The sequence below is a fragment of the Lissotriton vulgaris genome, chromosome 7 (genome assembly GCF_964263255.1).
Source record: "Lissotriton vulgaris chromosome 7, aLisVul1.2, whole genome shotgun sequence".
In the NCBI taxonomy this organism is placed as follows: Eukaryota; Metazoa; Chordata; class Amphibia; order Caudata; family Salamandridae; genus Lissotriton; species Lissotriton vulgaris.
The window spans coordinates 95,141,898-95,159,353 of record NC_141695.1 but is presented as its reverse complement, the minus strand read 5'-3'; the positions used below and the strand labels follow the sequence as shown (position 1 = coordinate 95,159,353).

The 17,456-nt window shown below is 45.1% G+C and overlaps 1 protein-coding gene across 1 annotated transcript in view; it reads right to left on the bottom strand.

Moving 5' to 3' along the window:
• The window catches only part of LOC147700899 (killer cell lectin-like receptor subfamily B member 1B allele A), a 211,872-nt gene that overhangs the window by 8,178 nt on the left and 186,238 nt on the right, over positions 1 to 17,456 (bottom strand). The window contains exon 5 of the mRNA XM_086928534.1: positions 8,818 to 8,924. Within this exon, the coding sequence (XP_086784660.1) occupies positions 8,818 to 8,924 (107 nt within the window). The remainder of the gene's footprint in view (positions 1 to 8,817; positions 8,925 to 17,456) is intronic.

Here is a 17,456-nt window from a genome sequence, read left to right as displayed (position 1 = left end):
ACCAGATAGAATAGAGGCGATCATGAAAATGAATTCGCCCACGACGCAGAGAGAGGTCAGAATGTTCTTAGGAATGGTTGGTTATTGCCGACAGTGGATAGCTAACTTTTCCCTGAAAGCAAAGCCCTTACAAAAACGGATGCACAAGGAGGTGAGTGATCCGGTACCATGGGACAAGGATTGTTTGATGGCATTTCTACAGCTGAGAGAGGACTTGTGTCGTGCTCCTGCTTTGGGAATGCCGGATTACGAAAAACCATTCTTACTTTACTGCTGTGAAAGAGAAGGTTGTGCTTTGTCAGTTCTAGCCCAAATTCATGGAAATGCTCGTAGACCAGTTGCATATTTCTCGGCTACTTTAGACCCAGTAGCCGCAGCGTTGCCCGGATGTCTCAAATCCGTTGCTGCAACGGATGTCAGCATTGAGAGGTGTGGGAGCATAGTCATGGGACACCAGTTAGTGGTGTATGTACCTCATTCTGTGGAATTGTTAATGACCAGGACCAAGACACAGCACTTGACCAATAATAGGCTCACGCACTACGAGCAAGTTATTCTTGCTGCGGAGAACGTGACCCTTAAGAGGTGCTCTGTCTTGAATCCTGCTACCCTGATGCCACTCCCTAATGATATAGAAGATGAAGAATGTGAAGATCACGATTGCCTTGATGTGACTGAACTATGCACCAAACCGAGACCAGATATTGTGGATGAGCCGTTGACGGACCCTGATGAAATTTTCTTTGTTGATGGCTCATGTGTAAGAGACAATATTGGTCAGTTGAGAGCAGCTTATGCTGTTTGCACCATTACTGTAGTTGTGGAAGCCGCTTGCCTGGAAGGAGTACACTCCGCTCAGGTAGCTGAAATCATTGCATTGACACGTGCCTGTTTAGCAGGTAGCAAAATTCGAGTCACCATTTACACCGATAGCCAATATGGTTTTGGGGTAGTTCATGACTATGGGCAATTGTGGTCTCAAAGAGGTTACATGACCTCTTCAGGTTCACCTATTTGAAATGGGGAATTTGTACGACTGTTGTTAGAAGCATTACAAGGTCCGGCAGCAATTGCCGTTGTCAAATGTGTAGCCCATACGAAAAACACAGATTTTGTATCCCAGGGAAACAGATACGCTGATGAGGTCGCACAATACTGTGTAGAACAGGGATACTCTTTCACAGAGGTAGAAGTGGGTGGGACACAGGAAAAGACAGAGTTAACTATGATGTTAGAAACTGTAGATAACTGGGATGATTTAAAAGGCATACAAGAAAACGCAACAGACTTTGAGAAAAAGACATGGGAAACTGCAGGTTGTGTAAAAAGTGAAATGGATTTTTGGGTTTCAGCAGATGGAAGGGCAGTGTTACCGAATGAGTTAGTGAGTCCAATGGCAAGACAGATACATGGCCCGGTACATCTAGGCAGAGATGCTATGCTGCGGGTATTTAGACAGACTTGGTATAATCCCAAGAGTTTAGAGTAGCCGCAGAAGCAGTGTGTCAACGATGTGTAACCTGTCAACAATTGAACGTAGGAAAAAGGACACCAGTTACATTGAGTCATATTGGGAGTTCTGGTGGCCCTTTCAACCGGATGCAGCTAGATTTTATTGAGATGCCAAAATGCAACCGCCTCAGGTATGTTCTGGTGGTTGTCTGCATATTTTCCAGATGGTTCGAGGCATACCCTACACGCAGGTGTGACACACTCACAGTAGCAAAGTTGTTGCTTAGAGAGTTAATACCACGGTTCGGGGTGCCGGCCTCCTTGGAATCAGATAGGGGAACACATTTGAACAGCGAAGTTGTGAAGATGCTCTGCTCTGCATTGAATATTGATCAGAAATTGCACTGTAGCTATCGACCAGAAGCTTCAGGAATTGTGGAGCAGATCAATGGGACGATAAAGTCCCGAATTGCCAAAGTGTGTTCATCGACATCCTTAAGCTGGCCTGATGCCTTGCCATTAGTACTCATGGTATACATAGCACACCAAAAAGGAGAACAGGTCTCTCTCCACATGAAGTTTTAATGGTGAGGGCAATGAGACTGCCATCAGTTCCAACTGCAGCGTTGTTGAATATCACAGATGATCTGATCCTAGATTATTGCAAGGGACTTTCTGATGCCATTCATTCTGTGTCTCTACAGGTGCAGGCTGCTGAAATTCCATCGTCCAAAGACCTGTGCCACGACCTGTGCCCTGGTGATTGGGTCGTGGTGAAGAAGCACGTCAGGAAGAATTGCTTAGACGTGCACTGGCGCGGACCCTACCAGATTATTTTGACAACGAATACTGCTATTAAATGTGGAGGGCTGCCCAACTGGATACACGCCTCCCATACGCGAAGAGTTCCATCACCCCTGGAAGAAACAGCTCCTTTCTCGGATGAAAATCCAGCTGTGGACGAAGAATCAGGAGAGGGGACCAGTCAAGCTGTAGGGGTGTCGGAGGAAGCTGGGAGTGTGTCAGATCAAGTGGAAGAAGGACAGGACAACAGTGAAACTGACGTTGCCACAGAAGGAGAAAGTAGCTGCGAGTACGAATCAGACACTGATCAAGCTGCAAGTAATCAAGAGTCGAATATGAGGACAAGAAACAGGAGAGCAAGGCGTGGAGAGACTAGTTGGCCTGAAAAAAGGAAGAGGACGAGCTTGAAGTCAACTCCAGAGAGAACCCTTGCTCCTATATCCGAAGACTCAGACCTGGACGAAGGTGCACAGAATCCAGAAGCGGAGGGTCCAAGAAGATCAAGGAGGGTGCGTGTGCCCTGCAGAAGATACGCCACTCCTGAGTGGACCTACCTGGCAGCAGATGTCTTGTGCACAGAGATGCGGGAGGGTGAGGGAAGTGACAGTGACCAGCACTGATCCCATCATAAAGTTGGAAGTGGCGTTGTTGGTGCCTGGAGTTGAAGCTGAAGGGTTGCTGACATTCACTATTCCCAATCCTCCTTACCTGAGCAGGATAAGAGAACTGGTTTTAAACAGAGTAGAATTCCCGACTTTTGGCACAACAGTATCAGTACTCGAGGAGACCATTCTTCGCTTAGAACTGTTAGAATACGTGATTAGAGCTGCTGGAACGCGGGTGATTGTAGACACCTAAAGACTTTTTGTAAATAAGCAAGATTGAGAAGATAACCTAGCGCCAAGTGGAAGAAGAAAAAATTTAGGGACTTTTCCATTTAGTTGACGGAGAAGGGCTAGGGTTACCTGTTTTTATAAATTCAAAGGACTAATCGCAAAGGGGATTGCCAGCTTCCTGAGGTGTAGTTCGAGAAAGACTGAATGAGCAAAGGAAGACTGTTGAAGGAATAAAGAGAAAAGACTTTGTATTGGAAAAGAAACTAAAACTACACTGTCTTGAGAACATGGAGGCCGGCAACCCGAACCGCAAAGCAAAATGCATAATAGGTACACTTTTAGCGGGAGTAATTTTTCTTATAGTTTTAGTAGTTACTGTATCATATATAGTGGGACATGAAAACGAAGCAAAAGCAACAGAAGCAAAGGTTGTGGTAACATCTAAACCTACTACTGCTGGTAAAGAGGGGGGCAATGCAGTGAAGGATAAAGCTTTGCTAGCAGCAGAAGCTCATAGGTTGCCCGTAGATGAGTCACAGGGAAACTTTAAGTCAAATGCTTATGCCAAGTTACTGTATGAATACATTGACGCTATGGAGGCGAAGGACTGCTACGTTTGTATGCAATTGCCAGCCTCTGTAGACGAAGGTATTAGGTATCATCATCTTCCATTGATTTATGGGATTACATGTAGTTTATTGCTTAGTATATTTTATGGACGAGATAGCTTTGAATACTATTTTTCAAATTTTGATGCTGTGTTACCAGAAGTCCCGGCTTACAAGCACTTGAATAAATGGGACTACTATAAGAGTGAGGACCGATTAGGGAAATTTTTCATTCCTTGGAAAACTTTAGATACTTCACATGACCGAAGAAATATTCTGACCTGCAAGGTATCAGAAATTGAGAAAAAGTTTATAGGGCAGGTGGATGATCGGTACAGGAGGCAGAAGATTCTAAAGGCTTCAGGCCAATGGAAAACAGATTGGACCGAGGAGGAAAAGTCACACAAAAGAAAGGGTAGTAACGGTCCAATAGCTTTAGATCGAACACAAAAAGGGAAGCTATGTATATATAGGGGTAAGTCCTACTATGAAAATCTGTTTGTGGGAGAAGTAAGTTGTGAACATGCCTTCCAATTAGAATACTACACAAAATATTTCTTAAAGGGAATACAAGTGATTCCGAATGTATATTTTGTATGTGGAAGAAATGCCTACGTGAAACTGCCAGACAATTGGTACGGATCATGTTATTTGGCAATTGTCTTCCCCAAAATATATCACGCTAAGGATTTAGAAATCATAGAGGGAAAAACTCAAGTCAGAGGGAGACGAGATGTAGGAGATGATGAGGTAGTTGGAGAAGTATTTGGTGCTATGTTCCCTCTTCTAGGGTTAATACTGAATGATGTCAAGATCAGGAGATTGGCAACAGTTGTAGATAGATTATCCGCCAGTACTGCTCGATCTTTTATGTTGGTGGAAGGAGAGATGCAATCGATAAGGGCAAAGGTTCTTCAGAACCGACTTGCTCTAGACGTTCTGTTAGCCAAAGAGGGCGGAGTCTGTAAGGCTTTGAAGGTCCAGGAATGTTGCACTTACATTCCAGACAATTCAAAACCTCTTGAGAAATACATACGGAACATAACTGAAATCCATCAGGAAATTGAGGATCTGTCAAAAGTGAATGTGTGGGAAAAAGTGGGTCACAGAATGGGTAAAGTTGGAGGTTGGTTCGCCAATCTAGGGAAAAGTTTCATATGGTACATACTGAAGCCTATCATCATAATAGTGATCTGCGTAATCATATTATGGGGATTAGTGAGGCTGTACCAATGGTATAGGTCAAATAGGTTGCAAAGATCCATGAGAGAGCAGGAGCAGAGATTAGCTGCGATGCAGGATAACCAATACAGGAGTCTGAGGTCTCTAGAAATGATAAAGCGAGGGAGCATTGCAACGAGTTCTGTTTGATTCAATTCAAAGTTGGTGTTGTGATGGTGATGACCCCTAGAGGTCATAAAAGGGGGGAACTGAGAGAGCGCAATTTGATTAAAATGTATAAGTGCACCATATTTACGTGTAAGATGCACGAATCTAGTCAAAGCACCTAAGAGTGTCGAAAATATATAGAAATGCATATACACACGAGTGTTTAATCAATGTAGAATGCATATTTTAGAGTGTGAAGCTAATGTAGTAATGTTTAGAGATGCTAGAACGCTGGTAAGACTCCATGTTATGTGACTGTTACAGAAAATGTAATGCTGCCAAACGTAGAAATGTGTAGGCCTCATGGCAATGTATGAAGAACGAAAACGTGCCTTTGCAGGTTCATATAAGATGGATTTGCTATTATTCAGAATATTATTGATCATATGTTAAAGTTATGTTTTATAGAAGTGTTTCATATAATCAGAGTGTAATAGGTTAGAATAGTGTTTTAGTTTAAGAAATAAAGGTTCACGGAGTGCAGGCCTGTTACAAGTAATTTAGTAGGCCGGGAAAGATAAAGGCGCTTCTTTGATATGCATGTGCTAGTTAAATTCAGGTCTCGTTAAGCATAAATTGCCAACCATGTTCGAAGTTTTACGACTTGAGAGATAAACTGGAGGTCGCAATTTGGGGCCCAATTCATGGGTGTCTGTTTGCAGGTGTGAGGGGGTTCCAATCAAGAGAGTGATGAATAGAGCTCTGTCCGGGGAGACAGGCACAGGCCTGGAGGAGGCTTCAGGAATTTCCTGGGGGGTACCGGCGTGCCGAGAAGAAGCCTGGGAAGCAAGGTCAACGCTAACAAGAAGCCCAGAGGAGTATCAGTATGGAAAAAGCCAGAACCGAAACCACGTGAGAAGTGTACGTGAGGGGCGTCTCTGAGGGGCGTTTCAACTGTAATTGTGATTTTGTATTAGGGACAGTACCCTGGGGTGGAGTTAGAGCAGATGGCCCGAGGACCCTTAGAGAGCGGATGGGTAGGCAGAGAGGGCACGACTGCAATGCACAGATTTATACCAAAGACTAAGGGAAAGTGAGTGAACTTCTTCGGAAGTCACCACGGCTGACACCTTTTTAGGTTAAGATTCTGCTAAGTAGGGATGTCACCTAGTCTAGTGTAGGGACAGTCTAACCTGATTTTTCTCTTTTTGTAAATGACGCTTAAGTTACAACTTGTGTCTATTCTTGCAAACTTGCTGATATTTGAATTGGTTTTGGTAATAGTCTTCTGTCGCCTGAGATCGTTTAGAGAATTCATGTTTGTCTTTGTGCCAGTAAACCTTTTGAACCTTACATTGAGATGTTTGTATCTCCAGTTATCTTTGGCTTTATAATAAAACTTTAAAACTTATTCGTGGTAAGTGGTTCTTCAGAGTCGTGCCAATTATTGGTTTGATTAACTTAGTAGTGGATGGCTTTTTTTACTCTATGACAGGCAACAAAGATTCAGTCGACCTAAGTGGGGATTTAGATCTAGAGTAATCAGATAAGAGATCGAAAATCCCGCCTTCCTATGTGTTAGTGTGAGCAGATTATTTTTTTTAAACTACAATGCCCACAATGCACTTATTTATGAAACGGATGCTCTGGCTGCCATAGAGCATCTGGCCCCCCTGCACACTGATGGCTCGCCCTTGTCCCACTAGTGTCATTATGTATACGCTCTTGCAGCGCACGTGCACCTTCACTTACAGCTGCGGCTGGTCAGCTCCAGAGTGGATGGGATTCTGCTCAGACTTAATAACAAACAAGAAAAAGAGGCACCCTTGCCTTCCCCGGGGTATTTTAGGAGCACGGGGAAAACTTCTCCATTTTACTGCCATCTCTTTTTTTAAATCACTTTGTTAATCCGGTACAACTTTAAACATCACAACACAATGCGCCCAAACTCAAATCCATGCAAAATCAAACCACCTCAGGCAGATTATAAACTGCCGTTTGAATTAAACACAACAATAAAATAAACTAATTGGCTCTGGACCAGCATGGTGAGATGTCATTAGATGAGGGGCAATAACTGCAGTAATGACACAGAGACAGATCACCATTCATGGCGTGAAACAACAGTGGTGCAACTGCTGCAGATCACCACGGTCCCACAAGCAGACACAGGGCTCACTCTGTAAAAGAATGAGTGCAGGTGCCAAAAGCGGTGCCCATAAGCTCATGGAGGGTGGCTTTTAATGTTAGCCCACTGGATACAAAGGCTGCGTAGTCTTCAACCCACCTCAGGCCTCTTTAATCCACTACCAGACACCCCCTGCCCCACTCTTGCAGGTTCCTACTTTCTCTCACTGGCGAGGTTTTTTCTGACTTTCTGTTCTTTCTTCTATCTCTTTGTGTGTTTTTCCCTCTCTTGCTCTCGGGAAATTTTGGATCAGGATAAATCAGTGCTGGTCCCTAGAAATGAATGTTGGTGGCTCCCACCTGCTGCCACCGGCTCAAATTAACCACGGAGTGCACAGGAGCTCTGGAAACAGGTGTCATATGTCATGTGTCAGGTGTACACAAGGGAAACAACAATGAAGCACCCCCAGTCTCGGCACCTGCAGCCAACCAGCGAGATGCCACGGTGCCCACACCCCCACACTCCATACCAATCAACTGGAGCTCCTGTCTTTCCTGGTACCCCCTACTGAGTAACATCCGGCCAACGCGAGGCGTCCCATGATTGAGAAGGACAATACTCTCAATTTCTCACTCAGTCAGACTTCGGTGAGACCTCAGAGCTCTGCAACACCTCATATGGGAAACCTTGTCATCCTTCTTACACCAACAGCACTTGGCATGAGCCCTTCAGGCACCTCATAGTCCTGGAATAGCTGAATCCTCTCCTTCAGTCACTCACCATCTGGAAGCCACACTGCACTAAGGCTCTTATTATGAGTGGCTTTGAGGGAAGGTGTAAGTTATTGCATCCAACAAATTCTAACACCCGCATGTGATAAATTGCACCTACTATAGGCATTTGGGGAATAACATGCAGATTTCGGTGCTTCCCGCATCGAAACCGCATGTCACAGTTAATACCTATTTCCCTTTTTAAAATCTGGGAATTTTGACCTTTCAAGAATGAACGAAAGTGTCAGGAGTTTATCCCACCTGGTAACTGTGAGTAGGGTTTACTGGAATTAAGATCTTGAAAATGCTCCTGTTATTTGTCCTTGTTGGATATTTATGAAGCAGCTTCACCCATGCATGGGATCGACACTTGCACCTTCTTCTTGTTAACTGCAAGGTAAGCCTGCTTGGCCCTCACTGTCTCTCCCTTGAGGACACCATGATAGCTTTACCCTCGGTGGAGGTCTACAATTCCTCTGGATCCTAAGTCGCTGACCCAGCGAGGGATTCTGTGTATGTGTTGGCGGTCAACGCAAGAGTAGCCCACTTCCTACTGTGTCATTGGGACAGGCAGTGAGTGTGACAAAGATACCCCTGTGTTTGTTCCACAGCAGGCACTATGGTTTATGGGGCCTCTCTCATTCCACAAGTGACATTGAAGGGGTAGACGGGGTGCTCTGAAATCCAAAAGGCAGTGGTAGTTAAGAGTGCAGGGTGCAGGAAAAGCACCAGTCCTTGTATAAGAATGTACTTATTGCAGCCTGAATGAATGCAGGGTCTGTTGTTGCTTGTGGGTACTCTACACACTATGAAAACATTTCACATGCTGAAATTTACGACTTGTACAAATCCCGTCACAATGTTAAAGATGCATCCTGTAAACGTACACATGTTCATTCAAAGTAGATCCATTGACCCAGGTCCATCGTCTTCCTGCGGGTGTGATGAAAAGCCCAATCCAAGCCTGGTTGGTCACTTCAGATGTCAGATAATCCTGTAGACAATAAACACAAATGTAAGTTAGTTACCAGGAGCACGTTCACCTGTCCCTCCTCATGGACACAAGCTGCCTCAATGCAATAGGATTTCTGGAAACGAATGAATACATTCAAAATGGAAATAGATGCCCTTTGCAGAGATATTACAGCATGGAACCCCAGCCCCAGGTGCATCTTTCATAAGTTGTTGTGATACAAGAGAGGGGATGAGCATCTCCTCCTACAAGGCACGAATAGACAGATAAGTCCATGTAGGATGAAGAACTTGTAACCTCTTCTAGACTTTTATTGTACAGATTGTTATAAGATGTATTACTCCAGCCAAGCACACAAGAAAGATGGCATATGGTCCATGAAAATTCTGGTAAACCTAGCTGCACAATGCAATTATATAAATTCCATTTGTGTTATTTGTTCCAACTGTAATTTTCCACAATAAATATACATTTTGTTTATACCATATTGACAATTTGATCTTTCTTTTTTTAAAGAAACAAATGTGCTTTGACATTTTACAGAAAAGTGAACTGATCATACATGCAAACATAACATCTTTATTCGGATTGCATCCATCTATAACTTCATAAAACATATTTTAGACCTGGCATCTTTGGCGTCGTTTACCCCTATCGTTTTTGCCTCTACCCCCTGTATTTTTTATGCTGTACTGGATTTCGTTTTTGTTGGTTTAGATGCTATGGGCACTTTGCCACTTCTGTTCAGTGTCAAAGTACAAGTGCTCCCTGAGTAAATTGTTATTATGATTGGTTATCCATGATTGGCATATTTGTGTCACCATGAAGTCCCTAGTAAAGTGCACTGAGCGTGCCAGGGCCGGTGATAACAAATGCTACTAGTGGGCCTGCAGCACTGATTGTGCCACCCACATGAGGAGCCCTAAAATGGTGTCTCGGGCCTGCCACTGCAGTGCTTGTGTGCAGTCTGTGAACTGCCATGTCCTCCTGGTCAGTGTCCCCACTGACCAGGCCTAACCCTTCCCTTTCTGTACACATTGGTCACCCCTATGGAAGGCCCAAGGTACCCCCTTGGGCAGAGTGCAGTGTATGTGAAAGGTAGAGCATGTACGTGTGCACGTGACATGCTATGATAGTGAATTACAGCCATTTTTGTTGTTCACTATTGTAAGGCTATCTTGCCCCATAGGCTATCATAGGGAATGTTGGCTACAGTGGCTACCAGCATATCTTCCCATAGGAGCAAGAAAGGACATAAAAGTCTGGAATCCCTGAACTCAGAATTTAAAAAACACTTCTTTTAGGAAAGGTTGTTTTTAAATCTTGTGTTTGAGACCAGCACTTTTAGAAAGTTGCTGTTCTCTTGTATGACCTCTCCGTGTGCCTTGGCCTGTTTGTGAATAGACTGTCTGGTTTGTGAGTGACAGGGTCTGGGTGGCTCCCAGAGTCTGAGTGGGCCATCCCTGGGCTGAATAGCTCCATCTGCATCTAGAGTGGTGGGAGTGGGTAGCACCTGGGCCTAAATAGGGCTGTGCCTGCCTTCCACAATGCTGGCTCCACCACCTGCGGGGCAGCTGACGACCCAGCCACTCTCTCTAATAGGAAAGGAAAGGAGAGGCCAGGAAAACAAAGTGCTCAAGGAACACCCAGAACTGGTTTAGACCGGGCTCAGAGCCCTCCTGCACAAATGGAACAAAGACTTGTAAGGATGTAAGTACAGGACCCCTGACTACAGAAAATTAGATCATCCTGGAATCAAGAAGGAACCTTGGCCAAGGAGAAAGCTGAAACTGAAGACGAAAGACTGTCCTGCTGTTACTCTGCTGGACTGACCTGCTGTGGCTTTGCTGCCAAGGAGAGGTGAAGGACTTTGCTTTTTTACTTTGTCCCCTTGCTTGAAGGAATCTCCAAGGGGCTGAGAAGAGGTGGCTTCCTGTTAAGAAGTTCCAGGAACAAAATAACTTCACCCCCCAGCTCCCCTGAACTCTGCTGAGAGAGTTCTGTCCTTCCTAGAGTGCTTGGGCCAGTTGTGGTGCCTCTGGAAGTTGTACCTGTGTTGGGAAGCTGGAAACCAAGTTTTTTAAGACTTTCTGCAAGTTTTGTCGCATCGCTCGCTTGTGGAGCACATCCCCGACAGTGCAAGGAAATTCCCGCCACTACGAAGGTCGAGATCGTCGCATCACCTGTTGCCCCTGCCAGATTCATCGCATCCTTTGTTTGCGGGGCGCACCAGACCGGTGCGGGAAGATTACCATCACTGCGAGTGTAGGCGCTGAGAGAACCTGTCATCTCTGGGTGGGATCGTCGCACCGCTTGCTTGCGGACCGCACCACATCGCGGCGAGCATCATCCCAGAAGCCATCGCATGGAGGCTGCGAGAGGAAGATCACCGCTGGTCCGCGCATCGTCTCCCCGGAGATCATCGCAACTCCAAAGATCATTGCATCGTGCCTTTGTGAGAGAAAACTTCCTATGGAACCTACGCACCGGAATCCATAGAAGTCATCGCCTTCCTACCCATACAGATCGGATTTGTTGCAAGACGCCAGCTGCTGAAGCGGGGTTGTCGCATCTCCTCCCCAGGGTCTCAGGAGCAACTCATCGCTTGTTTACCACCCCACCAGCTTCTGCTTTGGAACTTTGTTGCATTTAAAAGGTACTGTTGGCCAAACGTGACGCAACTGTGAACTTTCCACGCAACTGTGGATTATTTTATCACAACCTTACAAACTCTTTTGAAACCAAACTGTGTATATTGGATTTTTGTCGTTTTGGTCTTGTGTAGTTTAGATTAAATACCTTTATTTTTCTAAACTGTTGTGTAGACAGTTTGTGGTGTTTTCACTGTGTTACTGTGAGTGTTGGTACAAATACTTTACACATTGCCCTTTGATAAGCCTTGACTGCTCGTGCCAAGCTACCAAGGGGGTGAGCTGAGGTTATCTACAGAGTGTTTCCTCCTTACCCTGACTAGAAGCAAGGGTCCCTATTTGGACAGTGGTACCTACCTCTGCCAACTAGATACCCCCAGTTCTAAACACATCTCACAGATCAGAATTTCATTGCACATTAAAACACCATTCAATAAATATTGTAATTCACTAAGATATGTATGCAGACAATACCAGTGCTTTCATCATTTGAAATCTTACCACAATTACACAATGATTTCGCCCTCCTGCTTGAAAGTGAAATGTATGAACACACCGTTTTAAAAGATCCCTGATTACTTCATCTCAAAGCTCTTGCTGAAAAGCTATTGTGTGCATAGAAGCAGTTAACTGCCTAAAACCTGTTTGTATCTCTTTCTAAGTGCTAAGCACATCCTTAGAAAATTAGGAGCTGCCCAGCAAATGTTTTTGCTTTCCATACCTTGTAAATAGCATAGGCCTTCCAAATGAATTCTAACATTCAACTTCAGTAAAGTAGGTGTTAGAGGAAGATCAAGGGACCAACTATCGTGGATGGGTAAGGCTTCCAACAAATGGTTTGTGCCAAATCTAAAAAAGGAGTGATACCTCCTGTAAGCTAGATTTGTTGGCAGGTAGGTTGTTCTCCCCCGCTGCAGCTCCACCAGTGCTTGTGCCCTTGCACCCTTGGTTTCTGTTGCCCATTCCTGGGTGCTGTATTTCCTCACCCCCGTGCCCACTGCTCGCCGTTCCCGCCACTGCTGCCCCTGCTGCCCACCCCCTGCGCCCATTCGCTAACCCCTGCCTCCCGCCTCCCAGCTTCTCTTCCCTCCCAGCTCCCTTAAATTGGCAGCAGAGCGCGGTGAGGAGAGCGACCCCTGACCTTTCCAGGTAGGTCGCTCCCCCACTGCTGCAGCTCCACCAGCGCGTGTGCCTTTGCACCCTTGTTTTCTGCTGCTCATTCCTGGGCATTGTCTTTCCTCGCCCCCCCCCCCCCCCCCCCGGTGCCCACTGCTTGCTCTTCCTGCTACTGCTGCTCCTGCGGCCCCCGCGCCCTTTCGCTAACCCCTGCCTCCTGCCTTCCAGCTGCTCCTCCCTTCAAGCTCCCCTTAAAATGGCGGCAGCTGGATGGTCGCAGAGCGGATGCACACAGCGGGCACGCCTAAGGCAAGCCCGTCTGCGCCAGTCCGTGACTGGACCCCACCCAGCACCAGAACCCCTGGACCCTGTGAACGCTACAACACCAGACTCCACTACGATGCCAGCAGCCTCCACGTACTCAAAGCCGGCCAAAACCACACCTGCTTCCAGGCCACTCTGAAATGGACCCACGGACCCTTCTCCTGCCGCACTTGCAGCTTTACCTGCGACAGAACCACCAAATCTCCAAGGACTGGACCCAACCACCTCTGCTGCATACTCTTCAACACCCGCTCCGCACGCAAACTTGCTGTCGAGCTCTGGGATCTGCTCGACACCTCCACCTCAGACGTGGCCTACCTGACCGAGACCTGGTGGAACTACTCCTCGGCGTCCGACATAGCCATAGCCATCCTGGACGGCTACAAGATCAACTACAGGGAACGCGCCAAACGGAACCGGAGGAGGAATAGCCATCATCCACAAGTCCATGGCAAACCAAAGCCAGTGACTGACCGGAGACTGTGGAGGGGCTGATGAGCATACCTCGAGGAATGCGGAGAGCCACAAACCCAGCTCTGAAGGCCTTCCGCCGCACGCCAAGCCGACCTTCTCCTTCTCTCCTCCCTCCGCTCCCTCCCTCTCTACAAGGGTAGTGATACCCGCAGCGGAAGTAGAGGCGGAGGCGCTGTGGAGACGCCATGGAAATGCTACGGAGGCTGCCTGCTGCACGTTACCCCCCTGCCCTCCCTTGCCCCTCAAATCCTACGCAGCTCCTCCCAATCATTTGTAGGTGTGCTGAGCTGCAGGCAATGGGTGAGGCGAACATCGGCAGCACCAAGGAGGTGAAACAAGGGCTGGGGGGGGGCGCTACCTATCACCTTGCCATTTCTCCATTTTTTTCTGCCACTACTCAGGATTGACGCATCCGGTCCAGGTCTTGTTTGTCTCCGGGCGCGAGGCGAGGCATGAGTGACTAAATGGACCTCTAAGCAAACCTAAGCTACAGTTAAGTTACAAGCAGACAAACACATTGTTTGAATTTGAAAAACTACAAAATTATTGAGAAATTTCCGATTACTGCCTGATTCTTGAGAGTCTTAGAATAACCATTGTAACACTGAAACATTGGGTCATTTGAGAGCACAGTGCTCTTATATTTTCGCAATTCCACGTTTTTTTCCCTTTCTCCCACCAGCTGCTAGTACCATTACCATTACCGTACGGCTGCTGCCCATGGTTGCCTATCACTGTCTGCCTTCTACCATTGCATTCTGCCAAGCTGCGTAGTCGAGGTCATCTGAGGCCCGCTCGGAGGTTATATTGCTACGCTAACTGTTCTTGGTGGTTTTGGCTGTTGAGGAACAGGTGTATGGGCAGCGAGCAGACAAGCTTGGGAGGCAGATGGTCTGCAGTGCGGGTCGGTGAGATAAGGGGAGATACAGAGCCTGTGTAAGACTCATCTGCTCTCCATTTACACAGGCAGATGAGGCAGATTGAAGTACCCACTGTAATATTTTCTGTTGAATGCCTGCTGGAAAAACCATAAGTATTATTGCGATCTAACCCCAAGAAGTACGATTCCGTTGGATTGTATGAAGCATTGTGTAAGGTATTGCTGACAAGCTGGTTTGCACACAGTTAGTCTACCAGGGAGTTTGATTACTGCTAACTTACACTATATCGATATCACTGTATTATATAAATAACATGCGTTCTGGTAGGGAGAGGCTATCTGCCCCCCGGCACGTCGATCCCGCAAATCTAAAGCTCAGAGTACCAAAGAAATCCAAAGCACAACCCAAGGAGCTGAGTCAACTACTCATCTCACCAATTGCAAGGATGCTTGAAAAGTGCTCTAAAATTCCTAAAAAATGTGACTTTCTAAAGGATCCAACAGGAGTCTTATTGTCAATGCAAAGTGATCCAACAATAGGAAACTTACAGGCACCCATTACACCTATCAACATTATACCTTTTGATAATCAGGAAATCAAAACTCAACAATTTGGGATAAAGGAAATAAACAAGGTGGTCATAGAATCTAACAATTCGGCCAATTTTGCAAATCAAGTATCAATGAAAGCTTCTGACCAGGATCTTTTAAATATAACGAATTCACAGGAATCTGATATTACAGGGATCACCGAAGAGGAAATAAAAACTGGGAGCTCTCATGCTGACTTCCGTGGGGATCCAGGTATAGTAACCATGCCATGTAAGCTACCTACAGAAGTCAATGTTGAAATAAGGAAAACACAGCACAAACTGGAGTACCAACATCTAATAATCAAATTACGCTAAACACGTTGGATAGTGCTCCACTTAAAATTCAACAAAGGAGAGTGCAAACCTGTGGGAGTAAAAATAATACGTAACTCTGAGCCTGTACAACTACTATACTCTGAAGACTACAATAGTAGCAACTCAAAAAATTTCGCTAGTATAGATCAGAAATTGTGGGGGAGTGAAAACATCCAAACCAATGACAATCAGGACCTGGCCTCTGTTTGGGATATTTTCTACCAAACTTCAACACTTACTATCGAAGCATTATCACTTCAGTCTAAGAAAAGGGATATTCAAATTGACATTTTAGGGACAATGGCTAAAGCAGTTGCAGGAATAGATCTCAAACTAGCTGACATTAACTCTTTGATAACCAGAGAACAGGCAGACAAATCAACATCTTATTTAGAATGTCCTTATGCACCAATAATTAAAAACTAACAACTATTCCAGAGGTTATTAGTACCATACTAGAAGATGTTAAAACAACGCTCACTAGGGGCCAAAATTGGACAGTAGACAGTAATAAAGGTATGAGTTTTAAAACTGAAGTTAAACAAAATAAAAACATTTATAAGCCATGCCAAACTGAGTTGGAAACCGCAAAACAATTGACAGACAGAGTAATACCTAATACTCTAGAGAAAGCTAAACATACTGAAAATGAGAAAGTGATTGCACAAGAAACTGAAATCCTCAAAGGATATCTCGATATTGAGGACAAAATTGACACGGACCAGAATCCGTTCCTTATGACAAAAAGGAACAAGAAAAATTTATGCAGAGCACGAAACAAAGCAAAGTTAGTTGATCAAATAGGTCAAGGCTCTCTAGAGGAAACACTGCAAAACATATCCCTTAAAGGAAATAAAGGACAACAACCTATAAGGGAAATAACCAGGAAAATATGTAATAATTTGTTAACAAAACCAAATGCAAAAAAAATTAAGTATTATGATATATTTGCACAGCATCAAAATTACAAAAATACGGATAAGGATCTGAAAAATATTACCTCTGGAGATAACAAATTTAAAAACGACACAGCTTGCCATATAACCGATATAAGTGATCTTTCCGCTGATAAAGTCACAAAAACCCAGACTAGAATACAACTCAATCGTTCGAATGTAAATGGTCCAATAAAACAAGATATACGTAATACAGTCCAAGAAGAAAGACAAATACTGAAAAAAAAACAAATAAAACAACCATAAATACAAGACAACTCCCATTGATTGTACCATCTAAACCATTGGAAGTAATTCCCCTAACAAAAGATATGGCTGATATAATGAAAGAAGATCAAATACTAATAGTTAAAAGTGGTAATAACAAACGACTTATAAATATAGTCAAAAAGGAATTGACTACAAACAACACAGAGATACAAAAAATTGGATAAAGGAACAATTAATCTTTAAACCACTATATGAGTCCAGAGGACAACAAGATACACTAAATAGAGGCAACTTATTGTGCCTTTTTTCATCAGTTCCATTGCTGGCAAAATTAACAACCAAAGATATTGATTGTGTTGGCTTCCAACAAAATCCAGACGGTCAATTACCAATAACAGTGATAACACTCATCTCCCCTGCCGCAGCTGAACTAATTATGACGGAAGAAGGCACTTTCCGTAATTGGGGAATAATGGTTAACAGACTTATGCCAAAAGAATACACAACACCACTTTTGAAAATAGTAAATCTGCTTGGTCCTGAAAAAGGCAAAAAGGGGCAAACAACCTACACTGTTTTAAGAAATACAAACCAAGAATCAAATAAAAGAATCTTAGATTAAGAAAAAAACATTAGCGATGAAATTGATAATGGGATAAATGACTCATGGATTAAAAGTGCACTACATGGAAACAACACACAAGCTGTGACCCTTGACCCAGTCACTCCATTACCGCATGGCCCCGTGTGCCCGGATTCTTCTGCCGCTGCCTGCTTGGCCCTCTTGCTGCCGCCTCTCCTTAGGGCCCCTGCTCTTCAGGCTTGCCCTCGCTCCCCAGGCTTGCCCAGGCTTGCCCTCGCACTCCCCCGCTCCGCTTTCCCCAACCCCCCCTCTGATCCCCGCCGCTGCTCTCCTGCAGCCCGCCCCCTTCTCCTGTCTCCGGCTCCCCATTCGCTGCCCCGCTCCCGCCTCCCACCTCCCAGCTGCTCCTCCCTCCCACTTCTCCATAAATGGCGGGGACCGCCCATACACA